At 37.6% G+C, this 24,105-nt stretch overlaps 1 protein-coding gene across 4 annotated transcripts in view; it reads right to left on the bottom strand.

Moving 5' to 3' along the window:
• Positions 1-24,105, bottom strand: part of PARD3B (par-3 family cell polarity regulator beta) — a gene marked incomplete at both ends in the record, with an annotated part of 1,045,674 nt that overhangs the window by 638,841 nt on the left and 382,728 nt on the right. For all 4 annotated transcript variants that reach the window (XM_080690300.1, XM_080690301.1, XM_080690302.1 and 1 more), the window contains one exon: positions 8,447-8,618. In XM_080690300.1, the coding sequence (XP_080546426.1) occupies positions 8,447-8,618 (172 nt within the window). The remainder of the gene's footprint in view (positions 1-8,446; positions 8,619-24,105) is intronic.

Below are 24,105 nucleotides of genomic sequence, written 5' to 3' on the forward strand. Positions count from 1 at the left end.
AAAGAAGGTTTCAGACCCAGGGGTATAATATCAAATGCACAGTAGGAAAGGTGAGCTTTCATTCTATTTGTTTATTGGAGAATCTGCAGTCTCCATCTCAGTGTGGGTTCAGCCTCAGTAAGAGGCCAAAGGGGAGATGGGAACTCATGTATTTTTAGAGGTCACATAATCAACGTAGGAAAAATAGTTGGAAAAGAAGAAGAATGAAAGCTTGCTTTTTTGGTGTCCTTTTACATGTTCAGTTCAACATGAATTCCCTCTAATCCCCAGTTACTGTGCAGCCAACTTATTACAGACTTAGGTAAAGAGGCAAAAGATAACAAAAACAAGTAGAAACAAAAATTAAAGACTAAAATAAGGTTAGCTGGAAATAAAATATAAAAATATAAAGGTTTTATTAGGATAGTGATAATTTTTGTTAATTTGTCCAAAGCATAACATTATATAACTTAATAATATCTAATTTAAAAGACATTGATAGAAATGAATGTTTTCAGCAAACCTCATCTTGTTTTTTGTTGTTTTTTTTTTAACAGAATAGTAGAAACTGATTGCCTGGCCATAAAGTTTGTACACATTCACCATTTAACTATAAAAGGAGGCAATGCCAGATATATTAAAAATTCATATTAAAATATACTTTACTTCACTTATTCAAATAAAAATTGCTCTTATGTGATAATTAACATTTAATATTTCTTAGCACCTCCCTGATTTTATTCTTTCAATTACTGGTATCTTTGGCCATTTTCTAAAGTATTATGAAAAAAATTAGACACTCAATAATAGCCTGACATTTTTCCTTAAAGCAACTTTCCATCTACTCCAGAAATGAAAACTAAAAAAGCCAAACAACAATAGCAAAAGAAGAATGGTGCCCCAAATAGGTTAGAAACTCTGTCACCTCTTAGTCCCAATTTAGTTACCAGAAAGCACGCACTCATTCTGTTGACTATAGGCCTATGACTGATTGATGATAGCCTAGCAAGGTTACCATAGCTAATTACAACATCATTCATCTAGGCCTGCATGAGAAAAAAAAAATACCAGGATGCAGGGAAGAGAGAAGAAAAAAAGAAAGAAGGAAAAGAAATCTATTTTAGCTATTCTATAGCTATAAATATTGAATGATCAGCCTCAAAAGCAAACACATAGGCTGAAACTCACTGAGGAAATTATGACTTATGGATTCATTCGAGCAAATGACCTCAGTTCCTTGGTAATTTTAACTCTGGGTTTGAAGCCTGAGGCACACAGGTTCCAGCAACAAGGAAGCCTCACAGGCTCCTGTGCTTTGTCGTCTGAATCCAAAGCTTGCCTCTCAAGTGGAACCCCACCTTGGGCGCTCCTTCTGCTATGTGTGTGGTGTGTGTTTTTCTAGGCTCAGATGCCAATACTTAAACTCACATCACGGGCACAGCAGCTACTTACACATTGAAGCCTAATTAAAGGAATAAACTTCCTCCTCCTTTATGTTTTCCTGAAGATCTCTGCCATAAAGGGATTTGGTTTCCTTAAGAATTGAGAAAAACGTTCCCATATGTTTCCTTATGTGGTGAATTATTCAAAATCAGATAGAAAATGGTTATAATTCCCAACAATAATCTACAGCTACACAATGTATTCTGAAAAACCCCTGAAAATAAAGAGGAGAGGACTCAGTGTTTTGAAAATAATTATATTACAACAAACATATAATCATAATTTCCATTTCTGTTTTGAAGAAGCACAGACACACAAGGAAACAATAAAGCTTCCGAGGCACCTTTCAAGTCTCAAAAACAAGAGTTGCTTTCAAATAGAAAGTGGTTCGTCTTCAAAGTTTAATGCAAAGGGGAAAATAAAGCTAATACTATTTCAACTCCAAACTTTAATCAGATCGCTTTACATCTAGGTAACATAGATCACACAAGGGGTAACAGCCAGATTTAAAGCACTTTTCATCCTGAAACACTATTTAGATTGCACTGCTAAAATAATTATTACTAAAGAATTTATTTTCCTCATGCAGGCTTGAACCCAAAGTAGCAAGTTTCAATCAAAAAGTACTGAGAAAAATTATCAAACGGTACAAAATAAAACCGCTGATTAATGGGGCCACAGGAGAGACACCGACAAGAGCATAGTCAGCTTGTTGTTAATGAAATAATCCTGGGATGATTATAGCCCATTGGAGCAAGAATGTCTTACTTTATGGGTGAGAAAAAGTGTGTCCCAGGGAGGGACAGTGGTGGATGGCACAGCAAAGAGTGACTGGATGTCCTCGATTCTGAATTTTTACTTCTGTAGGAATCTAAATGTATCTTATTTTTTCTTTATTTGAAAAAGAAATATGGTCTTGATAGACAGGTTAAATGACTTGGCTAGGACACACAGAACCAGTTTTATGGCACTGCTTTGTAAGGGACAAGGATTGGGCCAACTTTTGGGCCAGGGCTGCAAAATGCCTTTTAGCAAAGAGAAGGTCAGATGACCCGATCTGAAACACAGAGTGAGGACTAGTTGAGGGAAGGGTAAAGGATCCTTCTTCTTTGGAACTTCAAAATAACTCTTCTCAGTATTTTGTTTTATTTATAGATTGCCCTATGTGATGATACATAAAAAATCAAAAAAGGTAAAAAAAAATCCAAGTTGTAAGCCAAGTATGTATGATGACGTATATCTGTAATCCCAGTACTTGGGAGGCTGAGACAGGAGGATCACAGGTTCGAGGTCAGTGCATGCTAACTTAACAGGATCCTATTTCAAAATTAAAACTAAGATGGGCTGGGTGTGCGGTTCAATTCCTAGCATCAAACAAAAGCACACCAAAGTCCATGCTGTAGGGAAATTATCACCTAGAGTTTCCACCAGCACATTACTTTGGGTGCCACATATACCCAAACACACAGGAGAAAATTCATTTCTGGATCTTCTAGAATTTAAAGGGACTTTCATCCACCCCAATTTTCTGGCCTTGGTTCCTTCATTAGCTTTTCATTTACAGGTATTCATATTATCTAGTTACTTCTTTACATGTTCTCAATTCCAAAAGGATATAAAGTACTATTTACTACATATAGTGTTTTAAAGACATAGATAACGGAAATCCATAATTAATCTAATAAAGTCACTTAATTGAAAGGGCAATGTACTAGAAGCCAAAAGGGTATATTTTAATTCTAGTACTTTAATCAACTAGGTATTGAACATCAGAGCACACACTGACTTTAAACTTTCATGCTTGTTTGTAAAATAATGTTATGTAACAAGACCATTGGTAATCATGAAAGTCTAGATAGCTGTGCCTTTCCAAATAGATATGTAAAAAAATTTCTTCTGAGAGGTGCATAAGTCTTTTGAGTAGAAATGAGGCTTTATAGCTGAGCCTAGTGGTGCATGCTTATAATCCCCAGACTTGGGAGGCTGAGACAAAAGCATCATGTGTTCGAGGCCAACTTCAGCATCTTAATGAGGTCCTTAGCAACTTAGTGAGACCCTATTTCAAGATTAAAGAAAAGCCAGGAGTGGTGGCGCCCACATGTAATCCCAGCACTGGGGAGGCTGAGACTGGAGGAGTATGGTTCATGGACAGCCTCAGCTACTTTGTGAGGCCCTTTGTAACTCAGTGAGACACTGTTTCAAAAATTAAAAAGACTAAAAAATAGGGTTGGGAGTGTAGCTTGGAGGTAGAATGCCAGGTAGAATGCCCCTGGGTTCCATCCCCAGTAGTGCAAAAATAAATAAATAAATAAACAAACAAACAAATAAGGTAAAAAGTAAGGCATGGGGAGTATAGTAGAATGCCCCTAGCTCAATCCTCAATAATTCAAACACACACACACACACACACACACACACACACACACACACACACACGTGGGGATTTCTTTGCTATAGGACTTCTAAGAAGCATTGGGATTCTGTTTATTGCCTGTTCAACAAGCTTCTACACCCCTTTTCTTTCGTGCTAGGATAACCAATCCTATTTGTCCAGAAGTAGAGCAAGAATAAATTAAAAGAGCATCTAGAACCTGAGATATAAAATGCTGTAAAGTCACTAGATACAAACATCTATTGAATCACCAGAATGCACTCAGAAGAAGAGTGGGATTGGTTGTACAGAGAAGACTTGGAAAATTCTTGAACTAGGTGATATTTTTGTGTGTAATACTAGGGATTGAACCCCAGGGCATTCTACTTCTAAACTACATCCCAGCCTTATTTTTTTTATTTTATTTTGAAACGGGGTCTCACGAGGCTGATAAAGGTCTCACTACTTGCTGAGGCTGTCCTTGAACCTGCAACCTTCCTGTTGCAGTCTTCCATGTACTGGAATTATAGACATGCGCTACCATGCCTGGCTTGAACTAGGTGATTTTAAAGTACAAATAAATCTGTGAATATGACACTTTGCTTTTGCACCTGTTTTGTTTTGGTTTTGGCTCATGCCACATCTTTTAAAGAGACTCTTAGGTTAACATTTTCTAGGCTATATGGTAAAATATATTGGTCAGTTTCAGAGAACACATAATCTTAAAGCATTGAAATAATTAGCTACTTAGGTCTCAGTCAAGACTCAGTCATTTTGCATTACACTGAAAAACCCATTAGAAAATAAATGATAGGAAATAATTTAGATGAATGAGGTTGGAATTATGTGAATGTTGACCTGATTTAAAGCTCTTCTCACTAATTGAAAATATATATCCCATTAGCTTATAGGGTATGTAACTATAAAATCCTTTAGGTTGGTGGAAGGTTTCTGATGTCACCTTTGTGGCCCTTCATTGCTGAATGAAGGATTAAAGTAGCCCATTTATAGTAGGATCTTAAATCCTTGGAAGAGGCTTTGCAAACAAGGTCATCAATGAGCTTGGGCTTGAAAGGTACACACAAGTAAGTAATGCACTTGGAGAATGGCAAGTGAGCAGCTCACGATGGCTACAGGGCACCGTGACTCTGGAAGAGTCGCCAGCAGTAAGGTGGGCAGGGAGGAAGGAGCTAGGTCAGAGCCTGTCAAAATTAAATGGACGCATATTCAGTGCACAACGACTCCATCTGGGAAGATGAAGGAAGGCCAGGAGAGTTGACCTCTTTATGCATCATGAAAGAAAAGTTGTTAGTTTTTAATAAGATATTGTTTCTGGCTCTCTTGTATAGGGAAAAAAGAAAAATTGTACATAACTGAAGATATTTTTTTTTTCAGATACTGGTAAAACAGATAACATTTTGATGACAAAATGACCTATATATTTTAAAAAAAACCCTCTGGATTCCTAACATTTGTTAAATTGTATCTCCTTAGGTAAGAAAGGCCTGTGAGCAGATTGTGGTTAAAGTCTCTGTTTATGGAGTAGGTCATAAGAGTGAGAGCGCTGTAAGAACTGGGCTCTGCTTTTGTAGCACCAGCGTGGGTAAAGGAGCCGCATGGGTAGTGCATGCTTATAACTTCAGCTTTGGGGAGGCTGAGACAGGAGGACTGAGGTTCACTGACAGCCTCAGCTACTTAGTGAGGCCCCTCGCAACTCAGCGAGACCGTTTCAAAATAAAGAATAAAGAATAGGGCAGGGGGTGTAGCTCAGAGGTAGAATGCACCTAGGTTCCATCCCCAGTACCAGAAAAGAAGAAGGAGAAGGAGAAGAAGTAGTAGTAGTAGTAGTAGTAGTAGTAGTAGTAGTAGTAGTAGTAGTATCAGCCCAACACCTGCAGGAGCTTGGTGGGGCAGGATGAGGGCCTGGGGCTCCTGGCTGGCGTTCTGTCAGTGCCCCGCCTTGACAGGTGGCTGGACTCAAGTACTAGTCCTCCTCTATCCCCATCCATTCTTCATCTAAACAGGGCCTCAGGGTGGCCTGACAATGAGGTCAGGCTCCCAGATAAGCCATGGACTTTGTACCTACTACCAACCATTCTCCTCTAACAAGACTTGCTAAAGAGTTTAGGCATGGTTCTCAGGGCACAGGGAGCCATTGCAGGTTGTTTAAGTGGGGGAGTGGTGGCTCTGGGGATGCGATATTGGAGAAGGCAGGCCCTATACATAACAAGATGGCTCTGAGGCCTGGGAGACCGTCTGCGGTAATGAAGCTCTGACTGTGGACAGGGAAGCAACAAGCAGACAGCAGTGAGGGCTGTGGAGGGAAAGGAGGAGCCGGGAATGTGGCCAAGGTGCCAGGCCCAAGGCGGGAAGGCAGCCTCTGCACTCAAAAGTGGTTGTTAGCTAATCCCATCATTTAGTCTGTGTTGCTAGGTGAAATGGGATTGGTGAGCCAAGGGGTTGAGCCATTTCATGGTTTAGGTATATATTACTGAAGCAATCTATGAAAACTTTGGGGAAATTATATCAATTTTCAGACATGAATAGCATATCAGAAGCAGCCCAGTAAAACTGTTCCTGATACCTGAGCCACCAAAGCTTCAAATCTTGGCTCAGCCACTAATAGCTATACGACTTCGAATGAGTTACTAAACTTCTCTGTGCCTATTTCTCATCTCATAAGGGGGGAAAAATTAACTATTTAAGTGTCATGAGACTTAAGTGAGCTATTCGGAGTAAAGGTTTTAAATTTCCTGGGGCACTGCCTTTAGCTAAGTGCCCAGCATGTTGTCTCCATTTAGTAAGTATTAGTTTCAACCCCTCTTTACCAAAAATCAGTCTTGGAAAAGCAGGCCGGACATGGTAGTGCAGGGCTGTAATCTCAGTGCTTGGGATGCTGAGGCAGGAGGATCTCAGTGCAAGGCCAGCAACTTAGTGAGAGCCTCACAAACTCACCAAGACCCTGCTCTGAACTATAAAATAAAAAAGAACTGAGGGGTAGCTCAGAGAGAGAATGTCCCTGGTTTTAACCCCCAGTGCCAAAAATAAAAAGAAAAGAAAAGAAAAGAAAAGGGAGGAAAGTTCTACTTCGGAAGGAAGGGAGAACCTCGGCTTTTTCCTCTTCTTGGATTGGACATTACTGTGTTGCTCACGTGGACCATCAAGAAATTTGGGAAAAAATCCTGAATAAAAGCAAAGTATTTTTCCCCTGGAAAAGACTATGCTCATAAGAGAAAGATAAAAACAAGTTCTCAGGCCCAGGGAGATCCTAATGTTTAGCCTTTTGAAGGCCACAGCACTTGCTTATAAATAGAATATTAAATAAACAAGCAAGAACAATTTTCTCTTTTCGTCTTCCCTTACTGCCTAATTTTCCTCTCATACCATTTGCATAATGGATAAAAAGGCATCCATTATGCAAATGAATGATGGGGCTTTGAGGTTGCTGAAGCCAGGAGTCTGGCTCCAGAGGAAGAGAAGCTGCCACTGAACCCTCTACCACCACGTCCCAGCACACTGCTCCAACAGAGGTTTCCAAAAGACAGAAAAGCATAGGACCTTGGCTCATTAATTTCTACGGGATTTGTTTAAAAGGGACACTACAGATGTTTTCCAGAAAACTAGGATACAACAGTTATTCATTATGGTCACATACATAATCAAATGAATAGTGTGTATTTTATTCCAAATAGGGAAAGACAGTACTAAGCACACTTTTTACAATTTTAAGTACATACTTTGCTTTTAAAAAAGTAAGATTCTGTTTTCAAAATGAGAAGTGCCTGTTTTTGTAGCTTGAGAATTAAATTCTAACAGGTGCATAAAGCAGCCTCAGGATGTTGTAGAAATATTTAATAGGAATAAAACCTAAGTATGAAAGTATTAAAAGGTTATCAAACACTTCATGCTGTTAAACAGACCTAAACTTATCTCTATGAAGTATCATAAAAAACTGATAAGTTATTTCTACTAGAGTTGTAAATTGACAGAAACGTTAGAAGAATATCTATTTTCTCTTCCTACAAACACCTTCAAAACAAACACCATGAAAAAGAGTCCTGAACAAAATCACCCGGTGAATTGTTCTTGTTTGAATAAGCCGCCAGGGAAGAATTTCAAAACTAACTTCAAAATATTTTCTCCCCAAATTTGAGATATATATTGGAAGAAAAAGAGTAGGGCTCAGAAAGCAAGTGACCTTTATTTCTAGTCTGGATTCCTTGGTAACCCTTAGCTTTTTCCAAAAGATTTTTTTTCAAGAACTTTAAACAAAATTGGATTCTCATAGGATACAGGTGGACCTCATCATTTATAGTCTGACTTCCCTTTGTTACTTCAAGGACATGCAATTCAGATTCACCTTCAAGAAAAAAATCGCATCTACTTACCTGAGCATCAGCAGCTGCAAAGACACACACACACACACACACACACACACACACACACACACACACACGGACACACAGACAGACAGACAGACACACACACACACACACACACACACACACACACACACACAGAGTCTTCAGAGGAAAGACAAACTATATCTAAACAAAAATACTAACAACATAAAAGTCAAAGCCATAGCAACAAAGTCAATAAGATGATGTATTTTCAACCAGGTGAGAAGCAAATCACTAAAAATATACATACCTAATTTCAGAGCAGAAGGGGTTACTTCAATTTCCCCACCAACTGGTTTAAACGCAGCAAGTTGGGCGGCCACTTCTGTCTCAAAAGCATCTGGGCTCTGCTGGTCTGTAGGGTTTCCGCTGGGGCTCTCGACCTTGTGGAGTGGTTCTTGTTCGTCAAACACAGCAATCAGCTACAAACAAGTCCAACAACACTAATTAATTTGTAGGACACATGCATCACAGGGACACTGTATCTAGCTGACTGATCTTTATTTGGTTTTAAAGAAAATGGCCTCTTCCAAACTTCAAACTTGAATGTGACTAAACTAAAATCCTTAATTCTTCAGTAATATTATGTCTATAAGCCCCATGGCCAGGACATAATGAACGGTTAGTTTCTTTGTTTGTCTATTCCAGAAATAGAAAGCCAATTTTGGTGAACTCTCTCAGAGGTATGAAATGGCGACCTCTTTCCATCACCAGTGTTTCTAATGTTCCTGAAAGACTTCCTATCTCCGTGTTTCAGAAGTGTTCCCCAAAATAAAAGTCAAATATGCAAAAGTTGAAAAATAAATTTATGGTCTAAACAGGCATTTCAATCTCAGAAAGTTAAAATACATTACAGGTTCGAAGCCAGGCTCCCTGGCTTAAGAAACCCTGTTTCCAAATAAAAAAATATATAAAATAGGTCTGGGAGTGTAGCCCGGAGGTAGAAGGGTTCCATCCCCAGTACCACACAAAAAAAAAGAAAAGAAAAGAAAAAAATTATAAAATCCCTAATTATCTGTGTCCTTTTAGACACAATTCATATCCACACACACAGAATACAGTGTGTATATACTTAAAATTTCATGTTTAGCTTATATCCAATAGATAGTCACCCTTTGTGCATTTTATTCTTTTCTTTGATGAATGACTTCATGTGGACTAGTTTAAATTCAATAAAGTCCAATGAGACTAAACATCCCTAGGGTTTTTTAATTTTTTTTAATTTTGAAACTGGTTTTCACTAAGTTGTCGAGGGGCTAAGTAGCTCCTGTCTCAGCCTTCCAGTTACTAGAATTACAGGTGTGTGCCACCATGCCTGGCCCTCAATATCACTACTTTTAACCTAATTATTCCCATTTTCATCTCAATTTCATTTCATAGGAAAGAATGCTTATCCTGAATACAAAAGCTTTGATGATGTTATTTTCAAGTCATGGTTCATTAAAATACAGGCCAAAATGTCTGGCATGGTGGCGCACGCTTATAATCCCCACGCTTGGGAGGCGGAGACAGGAGGATTGTGCATGTTGGATGTCAGCCTTGCTGGCTTAAGAAACCCTGTTTCCAAATAAAATATAAAATAGGTCTGGGAGTGTAGCCTGGAGGTAGAAGGGTTCCATTCCCAGTATCACCAAAAAATAATAAAAAAAAAATACAGACAAAATACTTTTAAAATTCTACTAGCCAAGCAGACACCTCCATTTAGCAGTGAGGGCAGCCTGCTGAGACTGCACTCTAGGCCAGCAGACGGCACTGCCATGGGGCTACATCGACTGTTTCCTCATCAGCTGATGTGTGAGAGTCAACATGAGCACAGGGGAAGCTCAGGGATGCTTCTGATGAAGTGCAGTGTGTGTTCATTTGAAAACTGCTAGTAAAATCTTTAGATATTTTTCATTCACTAAATAAAACAAACCTACTTATGATTCAAACATTTATTCAGGAAAGGCACTCAAAGCCCCATTCACAGGGGAACCTTTTTGGCAATAGTATTAATAACACAAGTATAGGGATAACCAATCAAAACATCATAAATTCCAACTTCAGTCTTTCACAAGAAATGAATACAATTAGGGATATGTAAATTGGCTATTCAAAAATAATTTTCATAATTGACTACTCATTTCCAGTATAGAGACTTCTTTAATTGGAAAATCCAACAATCCTCTCACCACAGCAAAGAAATACTTGTTCCCAAGGCATTATTTCTGATTCTTGAAACTGAACACAAGTATTTTCTATTTTTTAATTGCTAGCACTGATGAATTGATTTGAGATAAGACTTAAATGGATTAATAATGAAAGATTATTCTAGTATAAAAATAATCAGTAGAACTATATCTTTCTAATCATCTGGTCAAAATGAAGAGTTTAGCACATTAAATCCTGAAAAGGAAAATAAAATCATTTTTAAGAATGTGGCAGAACTGCTATTTTCATCAGGATATTTCAATGGTATAATTATAATTTTAATTTTGCATATTGGTGAATTCTCATGCATATTAGTAATGTTCATTTTAACATACCAATCAACTAGGTAGTGGCATATTATATTGGTACTACTATGAAGTTTTGTTATGTAGTAATAACCTTTCTCCTTTGCTATGTCCTTAAGTCACAGTATAATCCATATGTTTTAAATGTTGAGAAAAGAAGAAAAAATAGAATATCAATTAGAAGTACAGCCTAAAAATCTAAACTTGATAATTCAGAAATCATTTCCTATACCTTTTTTCTTAGGATACACTTTACTGTGTTTCATGTATTATAATCACACTAGCTTATAGCATATTTGGTAATTACATCATACCTATTAAATAGCATACTTAGTAACAATATAGTAACTAGCATACTTAGTAACAATATAGTAAATAGCATACTTAGTAACAATACAGTAGTTTGAATATTTTGTTTACCAACATCATAGACTAAACTGGTATCTGATAATGGAATCAAGTCTTATTTTTTTCTTAACTTTCAACCCAGAGTTTCAGACTACCATGTAAGCTTTTAACAAAAAGGAAATTATTAAAAAAAAAAAAAGGCTACACTATGGAATTCATGCATAAAGGTTTTATGCCCTAAAAAATGTGAAGTTTACTTTTTTTATGATACAATTCTACATGACTGTGGTCTTGCAGACAATCATGAGACCTGAATGTCCCCCAAATCTCATATCTCATCATCTCTTGGAGTAATTGCTTAATCTGGTATGCATTCCCAAGATTGCCAGGAGTTACCTCAGTGGAGCCTAGTCTGGATAAATGAACATACCAAAGTGTCTACTCCTGGGAGAAAATGGCCAGCTCCTGAATGGTGTCTAAACAGGTTGATGTCTCCCAGGTGGATGCCCCCCAGGTGGGCTGACAACAGACAGTCTCTCCATCTGGGCTTCATCCCAACATCTCTAATGTACACAGGCTTCCTCTTGCTTTGACACAATAATTCATTTACATCATATGTCATAGGTCCTTGTTAACTAGCTCCCTTGATTGTAAGAATACCTAAATTTCCCAGTAGCAGAGTTTGCAGAAGACAGTGTTATGGAGATACAGTGATTAACATAAACCACTGCTCCAGTCCCTCAACAGAAGGCATGCTGGCTTCTAGACTACCAGTGCTGTCTCTAAGTCCATGCAGTTACCTCCCTCACAGAGATGAGTCGAACATGAAAGAAGGAGTTCTATTTAAAAACGTTTGTGTTGAGATTTCATCTATGGTAAACTTTTGAAGCAGGTGGGAGAATTTTCATTGCTTCTTTGGGAGCTACAGAAACCTACCCCCTCCTCCCCAGGGAAAATGCAAATGGATAGTGTGAGATCTGACACCTACTCTGCTGCCTGTCTTCTGGTGTGACTTCTCTTTTCCTTCTATGATCCAATGTTCTTATATCACCCAGAGTTACTGTGACATTTCTCAAAGACCCCATAATCTAAAATAATCTGTTTGCATAGCCGTATTTCCCATCCAAATTCCTGTCCCTGCAGAGCTCCGTCAGTATTTAGGCTTTCTGATATACCCAGAAAGGTCTACAAATACGCGTTTAATTCTTCCATCCAACAACAACAAAGAAAAAACCCTCAGGACCCACTTAATCTTACATGCACTACCCCACTTCTTGCCCTCCCTGTAAGGCAAATTCTGTAGGTGCTTTCTCTAGTGCAGCGTCCAGTCTTTCCCCTACCTTCTTTACTGAAGCAGCTTTCACCTCTGTGCCCATCAAAACTGCTCTTACTAAGGTCAAAACAATGTCCAGCTTGCTAAAACCAGAATTGCTGCTCTGACTTGATTATAGGGCTGAGCTGATCACGGTGCCCCCTCCCCCCCCAAAGTACTATCTTTGCTTGCTTTCCAGGATGCCACACCCTTCTGGTTTGTTCTTTAACTCTCTGGGCCTTTAATAAGTTTTCTTTTGCTTATGTCTCTTCATCACTTAGATTTGATCTCTTAAAGATGCTCAAGAGCAGATATCTAAAGATCCAGTTAGTGATCTCATCTGTCACAGAACTAACTCCACGCTCAGCAGCTCCAAACTTCAATGCACATCACACACCTCTCTCCTGAGCACTAGGATCATGTGATCAATTGGCCATCAAAAGCTGAGCAATTGATCTTCCAAGCCTCCTCCAATGGTCCTTTACACCCTGATTAATATAATTCATTCTTCCACATTGCTAAGGCCAAAAAAACTTATGCGGGTCCCTCTTTCCTTCCTTCTCTTTCAAATGCCCCCACATCTGATTTCTCAATGCATCTCAAAAAAATAACACAGTCTGACCACTTCTTACCACCACTACTGTCATCATGTTAAACAGAGCTACCATAATCTTTTCCATATATTACTAAAATGACTTTTTGACTGGTCTTATTTCTACTCATCAGTAGAGGGAATATTCAACATGGCAGCTAGATTGATCTTGTACTGCCTAAGTCAGATCATGCTTTCTTCTGCTCAGACACCTGTATACCTTCCTGACTAATTCAGAGTAAATCCAAGACCTTGCCTATAAGGTCTTTGGCTCCCTGTTAAATTCTGACTGTGTTTTGATTATTCTTTGGATGTTCTCAGGACTCTATCCTTCCATACTATCATCTCTGTTCTCACCTCAGTGTCTCTAAATTTGTGGTGCTCTCTGCTCTGACCAGTTTTCCACCAGATGCTTTCCTGGCTTGCACTTGGGTCCTTCAGATCGTTACTCAAATGCCAGGCTTCCACTTGCTACACTAAACTCCAGAACACCCAGTACTCCCTGTAGGCCCCTCTTTATTTTTCCTTTTAGCATCTATAACCCTGTCAATATTGTATCTTTTCTTTTTTGTCTTATCTGTTGCCTGTCTCCCCACCCACTAGAGGAAAAGCTACAGAGAACATTGGCTTCTGTCTGTGTCATTGATGCTTGCACCTCTGATGGCTACAACAGTGAATATGATATAATAGGTGCTCTTTATGTATTTACTGAATAAAATAAGGAAAATAATGAGGCAAAAACAAATGCTAAAGCCGGGAGTGGTGGCGCATGCTTGTAATCCCCGCGCCTGGGAGGCAGAGACAGGAGGATCGCACAGGTTCGAAGCCAGCCGCGCTGGCTTAAGAAAGACCCTGTTTCCAAATAAAAAAATAAAATTAGGTGTCTGGGAGTGTAGCCCGGAGGTAGAAGGGTTTCCAGGGACCCCAGTACCATAAATAAATAAATAAATAAATAAATAAATAAATAAATAAATAAATAAACAAATAAATAAATAAATGCTAAAACTTAATATATCATCAAAAGACATCTAGATTTTCAAAGTAGCTTAAGCACAAATGTGAATAAAACTCCCGAGCCAGTGGAGGCAAAGACTGAGGAGGTATGGCCTAGGCTCACTGTTGAAGCACCTAGCTTTATTTTACAAAGTCATGAAAATTTTATATACTGTGTTCCCCTATAAAGACATACAATATTTAACATATGATGCCTGTGCCCTGATTGAGAGGTCAAAGTGGAGTGTATTTCTCAGGAACATATTTTAAATGAGACTTAGGAAAACACATGGAAGTAAACACATTAATGTAGTCTATGTGAATTATCTTCAATAACTAAATCTCCATTGCCAAGGCTGAGTGGTGTTCCCAACTCAAAGGTCAGAATACAGTCTTGCTAAGTATACATGTCCCCTTCCCCAGGAGAATTGGGATAAACATCCAGAAAGGAGGATTCTCTACGAAGAAAATGATACCCTTAAGCCTTATTGTAGAGAATACTTCCCTATTTTTCTCCTTCTATACCATGTAAAGGTAAAAAGAAAAGACAACAGACTCAAACTTCAAAAGAAGCAAAATAATGCACAGCTCACAATATTCACAACTGTGAGCAACAGAGCTGTGTGTTCAATTTCTCACCATCAAGGTCTCGAGGACTCAGACCTCTTGTTTTGCTTGAACAGGGCTATTAATATCAACATGTAGTTGATCATACACAAACTAGTGAGCTGGTATGTACACATGTGTGCAGTTTGGGGAGGGAGAAAGGGGTGGAAGTAGAAGAGTAATTTCTTTGAAAATATTCCTAATATGTCCAAATGCTTAGCACAAAGCCTGGTACACATTAGAAGGCTAAATGTAATTCCTTATCCTATTCCTTAACCCTAGTGATCATTCCCTGGCTTCCAGACTAAGCCCCACTTGACTTGTTTATCCCTATTCTGCTTTTACTTTGTTGTTTCCCTTTAATCTCTGCATCACAGCATTGACAGAGAAACACAGAAGGTACCAAGATCAAACACATCAGACAGGTAATTTTTTCTTTTTTTTTCTTTTTATCACACAAGAACACACAACCTTCAGACACACGGCTATTCCACCCAGCAACACACAGTTTGTGTCCTTTTCTGTACCCACCATAACTTGAAGCACTATATGCCTTTAGCGTCTACGCTGACAAGTAAATATTTTAACAATAAATGCCACCAAGTACATTTATTTCCGAGTTCCTCAATATTCATGGTGTGGTTTATTCTGTTGTCAACCTGTAGCCTTCTGTCACTTTTATAGCTTGAGTCTTTATAATCTGATGCTATTATCCTTAGTCTATGTAGAGAATAAAGAAGACTCATCCACATGCTCATACAGCATAATAAACTGTACTTATAAAAGCATTTTTATTAGTAATTACACTGAGAAATATGTGGCTCTATTTTAATTACATGTCAAGTGAACTAATGAACTAGCACAAAGAAAGGTTTATTTGCTGAATTGAGTTCGTTGGGTTAAACTGTTGAACTTAACAATATATTGCTGTTTTTTTTTGGCTGTTTCTACATATTCTATATTACCAGTAACTATCACATAAAATTAAAAGACAAAGGAAAAAAACTATCATACAATGTAAAATTGTAATCATTTATCTCAAATCTTAATAAACACAATTAAATCTAAGTAAGACTGTGAAATTACAACAATTTCACAAGTAGAGGAAAACACATTATCACCTTTGAGAAGGGACTGAAACAGCAGAATTTCATTTAAATGTATGCATTTGCTTATAACTAAGTAATAAGAGGCTACAAAGACTAATTTTATGCTGCTTTAAACAAAGATTTCAAAATAGATTCTTTTCCTTCATATGATTTTGACAGCAAGCTAAAAGCATTTAGTTGAGGCTTTTTTAAATTAGCGGCTCCTATTAGCATCTCCATCAGATCCAGCATCCTTAGAGAAAATATACAGAATCTTTGATTTTTAGGAAGTTCAACTGGCATTCAGTAAAAGAGATAAACCTATTTTCATTTACTTCTCAAACTGAGTATGTGTAATAAGGAGCTTCATACACTATATAGCCTTATGCCTTATTCTAAAGAAAACAACATGATTTATTCAACTATATGGAGAACCTTATCTATCCTTATCACTTTTAAGAAAGCATCTGTTTAAATTGCCTTAAATCAACAACAAAATATGTCTTTTAGAAAACCATCCATATTTCAGCCCCAAATGCATATACCTCTTTTAATTATATAGTAAGTTGCTAAGAAGTCAGGTATATATTGAAATACACGTTATATTGAATCATATTTTTCCTCTCACTGACTTGAATTAAAAATTTAAAATGACATGTAACCATTTGACGTTTGAGAAAACCCTGAATTTGTTTTGCTGCATTCTCTAATTCTCTTGTTGACAATAGCTCACCATTTATTAAACAAGACTCACAACTCACATTTAATATACACAGGAGAGGTCTTAGGAGCCCTTTACTCTCTGCTTCTCACTACTCATAACCTTTGTAAGACAAAGGTTCCCACGGGGGCCTGGGATGGGGGACACAGCCTTAATCCTAGCCATAGTGGTTTGGGGGAGGGCGTGGACAGTGATGGAAAAGCTCACAGGTATGAAAGCCAGGACGAGTTTCAAGCATCATCAGGATTACACAAATGTCAGAAATTTTAAAACTCAATATACCTGTCTTGTCAATAATAATATTCCCACTGCCGCTGAATTGCATATATTAAAAAATAACAGACACACAAGAAAATTGAAGATAAAATACTTGGATTAAATAGGATAGAAAATTCTCGAAGCTGATCCCAACCCACTGGGTGGCTTCACCTGCCATTTACCCAGCTCATCGCTAGAAAGCTCCTCAATTTCATCCCTCTCAAGGGCTTTGAAGGTCTCCAGAAAGTGTGCATTATTGGCAATGAAGATGCAGTAAAAGGTGGGGTGTTTAAAATGCATGGACACTCACACAAAATGACTTTTAAGAAGCATTCTTAACTAAATCACATAGATCTTATCTGCAATTTTGAAAGAATATCCTATTTAAAATAAGTATATCCAACATTAAACACATAAAATAGTATTTGGAAAAATATAGATATATGGTAGTGGGGACTGAACACAGGGGTGTTCTACCACTGAGCTATGCCCCTATTCCTCTTTATTTTTTATTTTGAAACAGGCTCTCACTAAGTTGCTGAAGCTAACCTCAAATCTGCAATCCTCCTGTCTCAGTCTCCCAAGTACTAGGATTACAGATATGTGCCATCATGCCTTAGAAAATATTTAATAAATATACCACAAACATTTATAATATGCTAATCTAACATTCATAGTCATTACTGCTTAACTGGTTCAATTTTTATTTCCCTGCTTCCCTACAATTTCTATTATCTAAACAAACCAAAGCTAGAATTGTCTCAGAAACATTTCTGCTTGGTAACTACTTAGCTAAGTCCCAGCACAGCCATCCAGGGATATGTGAATGAGTCTTAGATGTCTGTAAGTTACTGCCTTCAAAGACTGAGTTCTCTCTACAAGAATTATTAACTTAAAATTCAGTGTGGTACTGCCCCACCAGGCCTTCCAACTTTGGGAACACAGAAAGAGCCGGACTCACTTCTGCCTCCCAACGTAGGCTCTGGCATTCAACCACAACACTATTGTCAGAGTGGTCTTTCCATATACAGATCCAAACGTGGTCTCGGTGTGGCTTCGAGTCTTCATTCTGTTCTCTCAAGGTTTTCAGAATAAAGCTCAAGGCCCCTCACCAGTCTCCCTGGTGTTCCTGCACCTACACCTCTATCACCACTAGTCAACAGCACAGGGATCTTTGATTGACCTATTTCTTTTTTTTTTTTTAACAATATTGGAGATGGAAACTAGGGCATTCTACCTCTGAGCTATACCTGCAGATCCATTTTTTTTTTTTTTTAGTCTTTTATTTTTAAAACAGGGTCTCACTGTGTTGCGAAGGAGACCTTGCTAAGTAGCTGAGGCTGTCTGTGAACCAGGATCTTCTGGTCTCTGCCTCCTGAATGCTGGGAGTACAAGAGTGTGCCACCATGCCAAACTTGATTGACCTACTTCTACTTTTAGCTACTTGAAACCATAGTCATATAATTATATATATATATATATATATATATATTCTTTAATAAATACTTATGTGGCCCTTATTACAGGCTAGTAACTGTTCTACATGCTCACAATATATTATTTTATTTTATACTCATAAGAAATCCTATGAGAAAAGCACTATTCTCCCCAATTTACAGACGAAAGGAACTAAGGTATAGCTGACTCTATATTCAAACCTCCTGGCATGGTACTTGGAACATGGAAAGAAATCACTCAGGTAAGTGATCTGAGTTCTCTGCTATATCCAAGAAGGAGAGCAAAGCCTCTGTTATAAGGATGTCTACATTTTGTATAGATACCATTTTCCTGTATCCTGAGTTTTCATTCAATTAGGAATAAAGGTCACCCATAACCATGTATACACAGCAAAACAGCTTTTGTCTATACTTCAATGTGAAATTGAATTTTATAATTTCTCCATATAAAATTTACTTAGTCTATTATGATCCCAATTCTCCTTCCTGGTGGATTGCATCTATGTATTTGATTTTCTTCCAGAGGAAACCCTTTGAAATTGTAAAACTAATTTGTGCATTCACATACCTAGTTTTGAAATAAATACAACTGTACAGTGTTCTCCATGACATCTGACTATTGGAGGAACCCTGCTTATTTGCACTAATGACTGCAATCCAGGGTGTATTGCTTAATTTTGTGGATTAATGAGTAAGCAATCAAATGTGATTTTAAGTCATGAATATAACAAACATACTATTCATTTATTTTGACAAGTATTTTAATTTATGAGACTTGGCTACAAATAGAGCAGCCTATTTTGTAAAAGAAGAAAGACACTGCTCTGCTTTTAAGACAACCCAACAGCTCTCAGATAATAAACCTCTACAGAGAATGATGGCACAGCCACCACCTTCTAAAGATAAAGAATTGATAGCTTGTGAATAAAAACAATGAGATCTTACTATAGCATTACACACCCCAAAGAGATTTATTTTGTGTGCACATGAGCTAAATGAGTGCTTTAAGGTGTGTGAAACACAAAAGACAGTCTAACATAGGGCAGTGCTGGCCTGAGGCAGATGCAACAAGCTTTTCCATCCTTTGACCTGTCACCTTGGCAGTCTAAAACTTTGGCAGCATCCTATGTCAATGGAGTGGCCCATATTTCAGGCAAGAGGTCCTCCAAGGCCAGGTAAAGCAGCGAGTAGACTCCAAATACAAGAAAGGTCACAACTCCCTGAAAACTAGCTGGTGATTAATTGGTACTACATTTCATCAGATTAGTTAGGGAACAGACTCTTTAGCACAGATACATTTAGCAAATTGGCCTGAGCACTGGCTGATTGACCTCATGACAGGTCCAATGATGTTCTACCTTCTCCAGCATTTCATGACAGCTGAGCAACTGGTGGGGACTAGGAAAAGGTCAGCATGCAGCCTGATTGAGGGATGGAGAAGCACTTCTCTTAAATATTCCATTTAGACTCAGACCTTACTTGTCACGGGTGACAAGTCTTCGAAGCCAATATTTAAAAAAATTAACACTGCAGTTGCAGGTGGGCTTGGCTGCTGAACTCCTTCTGTCTGAGTGGTAGAGCTAACCTTTTCCTTTAGCTTCTAATTGCTCTCCATCTCCTTCTCTGGTGATAATGTGGCTAACCCTGCTGAGATGGGTGTTGACTTTGGGAGCATCGAAATGTCAAGATTTGTAATTATGATTGTGGGTGTATTAAGCTCACATCGAATGAGGCCTTGCTAATTGGGGGCTGAAGACAAGAAGGCTGGAGTCCTTGCTCCTTCCCCATGGCCACGGGAGGCACATTACCTCTTCCAGGACTAGTACATTTTAAAGTTTTGTCTCTAATTATGGAAGGATGGTCTTTTCTACATAGTCGTAAATTTGTAAGTTGACCGCAAAAGATCTTTCTAAGGCACCCAAAATCTATTCTGTAGGCATAAATATGATGATTCATTTAAATATCAAAGGCTTGAAACATGCTGAGCTTGCTTATAGCAAATAGTGGACCTTAGCCTCCGAGTTGGAAATCCAGGCTCCTGTGACCACCAACAAAGCTGAGGTTCTAGAGCCACTCCTGGCTCTCACATTTTCAGGTCTAAGGGTCACGTTAGCACTTTGCTACTTTGGGCTTTTATGTTTTGCAGGCAAAAGGAAAAGCATAAGGTCAGAAAGATGTGGCGATCACAAATTCCCTCAATTCTCTCCAGTACATTGTGTATATATATTAGAGAGAAGAAACCCCCAAATAGATAAAACCTCAAAAGGTTCAGACTTCATTGATTTTTCTCTAGTTTTCTCAATAGATACCTATTCTCAATAATGCCTATCTTAGCATTGCTTATTTCATACTGCAAAACATGATTTTGTTTTCTAATATTTTCCATTAGGATTTTCCTATGGGCAATTTTCCTCATTTTAATCTGAAAAAATTGCAGGACAGGATTATGTTTCATAATATATTCAAGCATTTCATAGATAATTTAGCCCTTTTCCAATTTTAGACACATGAAAGTCTAAGTTCTTTGCAGGGTCCCAATACTAAGTGGTAGCACTTTTCAATCATTGCTAATTTTGTAGATAAAATTATAACTTAAAGTTTAATTATTCGATTACTAGGGATGTTGAAATAATTTTATAAGCCATTTTTGCATCTGCAATGAATTATCTACTCACATCTTTTGCCATTTCTTCCCATTTTCTGTTTCTTATTAACATGCATAAGAACTTTTTTAAAGTGTATTGTTTTTTACATTTACAAATTTATTTTATGCCAGTTTACCTTTCAATTTTGTTTATGATGTAAAATTTTCATTACATGGTATTCCATTCACTTAAAACTCCTATTAAATCTTCAAAGGTCCCTTGTAAATGGGCACTCACCTGGAACCAGTAATATTTTATGATGGGTGAGCAGTAAAACAATGTTGGTTTCATTTAATTTACTACTTTGATAGTCCCTTAAGAGAGAGCAGGTGGGGACTGTTTTGACTGATAGGTCTTTGGTTTTTAAATCATATATTCATATTCTAAACAAATACAGATGGATAAAAACAAATACAAGAAAAAACACACAAATAAAAATAAAATATTTTAGTGATCACATTGTTTTGGTCATTGTAAGTCATTTTTTGAAAATTCTTCATGTTGAAATCCCGCATATTCAGTTCAACATTGAAAAGAAATAAACAAATTTATGAAATTCATTAAAAATTCTTTCAATTGTTTGTGGACTCTAAGATTTCATTAGTTATTTTTTGTCCTCCAGGGGAAAAAATTGTCTGTCAGCTTTTCCTCTAGTATCCACTGCTATCCAGTTATCAATCATCTCTGTTGCTTCCCTATAAACCACTGTCTCACTGTTTCCAAAGATTAAAAACTCTAGAATGGATCTGGCTATTGATAGTGATAGATAAAATGTGTGGGTGTGTCCTTAATTCTCACTCAAAATGCTTTAGATTTATTTTATCTTACAGTCTGCTCTACCAACTAATCCCACTTTCATGTAAATTTCAAACTTAATATTTATTTCGTGTGTAATATAAAGGTAACACATGAGGTATTTCTCAAAGATTCAGTAAGCATTGATTTTCTCAATCTACTAGGCCAATGTTTTACCATTGTTGTGACCAAAATATCTGACAGGAGCAACTTATAGGAAGAAAGACATATAGAGGCTCATAGTTTCAGTCTATAGGCCATCCCTGAGCAAAAACTGAGTTGTTGTTGGTGGTGGCAGGGTGTGTGGAGAAGGAACACAGTTCTCACATTATGGTGGCCAAAATAAAAAAAAGAACAAAAGGGAGGGGGTGAGAAACATATATAATCCCAAATGCCATGCCCATAGTATGGCCTATCTCCTCTCTCTTCCAACCTAAAGTACCCTGTCTATATTCTACACTACCTGCTACATTACCACCCAATAAATCCACTACTCCCTCAATGGATTTATCTACCTATGATATCAGAACCCTCGTGATTCAGTTATTTTACCTCTGAACAGTTTTGCATTACCAATACATGAGCTTTCCCAGGCATCATTCATATCTGAGCCATAACATTACATTAAAAAATCATGTGATTATAAATACACTAAGTGAACTGAAAAATTCACACCTGGAACAGTAAACCGACTTGTGTGAACAGGCTAATGAGATGGCAAGCCAATGAGTTAGAAGACAGTAATAAAATATAAGAGAATGGTGTCCAATGTGCTTACTGCAAGTACCTTTTATAGTGAAACAGGTACTAGCCACATGGGGACTATAACATGGCATCATTAAATTCATGAATCTATGACTGAGCACATAAGTTTCTGGGGCCCAGTGTTTTATGAAAATAGGAGTCCGTGTTCAAATATTTTTTAAGAAGTTCAAAATGGTGACTGCAGAGGATGAAACCACTCCTGAACACAGAATTGTACAAAGCACCTGCCTGTGAAGTTGGCCCTACTTTACTCACGTGACTGCCCTTCCTTGGGCGTTGTAATCCCCAAACAATCTCTGTTTGAGATTTTACTTTCCACTTCTATCTCCCAAAAGAGAGAAGATAAGCTGGCTAATGGATAGAAAATACTAGTTCCCCTGGCAGGTGTATATATCTGCTTTAAGTCCTGGTGAACTTTGCTAGTTGGAGTCAGAATCCTTGAGCCAAAGGAATCCAAGTGGTAGAAGAAAGTGTTTATAGAACTACAAAGCTTAGACAAGGAAAAAATACTTCAATTTATACCTGGTGAGACTGCCTATGAAAAGAATTCTCCCATTTTGACTTGTAGCCCATATTTATTCACTAAAAAAATAGTACTGGCTTTGATGATAAGTTTAAATCAAAGGGAAAGGCAGTGATGCTTTGTTTCATTTAAATGGAAAAAGAAATGAAAAGGTTGTTTTCCATTAATTGTAGGCAGTCTCCTGAAAAGCATCAGTTTCTTTTCAAGGTATCACAAGATCCTCCACAAGCCAACTGAAACCACATTCAGCCTCATGCCCCTATATGCACTCCTTCATGCTGTACCACAACACACACACACACCCTCCCTCTCTCCCTCCCTACACCAAGCCTTTGCATTCAGCAGTGCTCTTCTCTATAATCTCTACTGGTTAGGAACCTAGACTCTGAAGCCAGACTGTCTCAGTGGAAATCCTGGCTCATACCACTTCCTAATTATAGGGAGGTGACTTAGCTTCTCTGAGTTTCTATTTCTTCATATATACAGTAAGAAAGGCAGCTGCAAACACTTATTGAATATTTACTGTCTTTAAAGCACATTGTGTCAGACTGTATATTCTCACTTATTTTTTCAACCAACTCTAGAGAATAGTTACCATTTCTCAAATGGGAGGGGGTAACTCAGAAATCAAATGTTTTACATGGAGAGTAAGAAAATAAGCTAGCATTAGAGGCTATCAGTTCAACTTTAGCACCCCTTATTTTTATGTGTTTATTCAAGGAAGTGTTGTGTGACATGAGATATTACTTAGTAGAGTGCCTAAACACAAAGTACTCTTTTAATGCTATAAACATAAGTATCATCATCATTGATCAAAAATACTATTAATCCTTAAAGACTTAATAAGTATCCTGGACAATATCTGCATCCAGAGAGGGCTTAATAAGTATGCATTTAATGAATAAATTTATCATATTGTTCTATTATTAGAAATACACAAAGTCAACTTTAAGAAACTGAGTAACTCCCAGTCCAGAACAAGATTTGATAAACTATTTGATGGATAAGATAGACTTGATTAATAAAATTTAGATAACTAATACTACCAGGCATGGTGGTACATGCCTATAATCTTAGTACTTGGAAGGCTAAGATAGGAGCATTGCAGGTTTGAAGCAAGGGTATGGTAATTTATTGGCATCCTGTTTCAAAATGTAACTTTTTTTAAGAAAGAAGAAAAAGAAAAAAAAGAAAAAAAAAAAAAAAAAGGATGAGCGGTATAGCTTAGAGGTAGAAATCCCCTGAATTAAATACTTTATAACACACAAATACACATACACACACACACACACACACACACACACACACACA

This window comes from Muscardinus avellanarius (genome assembly GCF_963383645.1).
Source record: "Muscardinus avellanarius genome assembly, chromosome: 2".
Classification (NCBI taxonomy): domain Eukaryota; kingdom Metazoa; phylum Chordata; class Mammalia; order Rodentia; family Gliridae; genus Muscardinus; species Muscardinus avellanarius.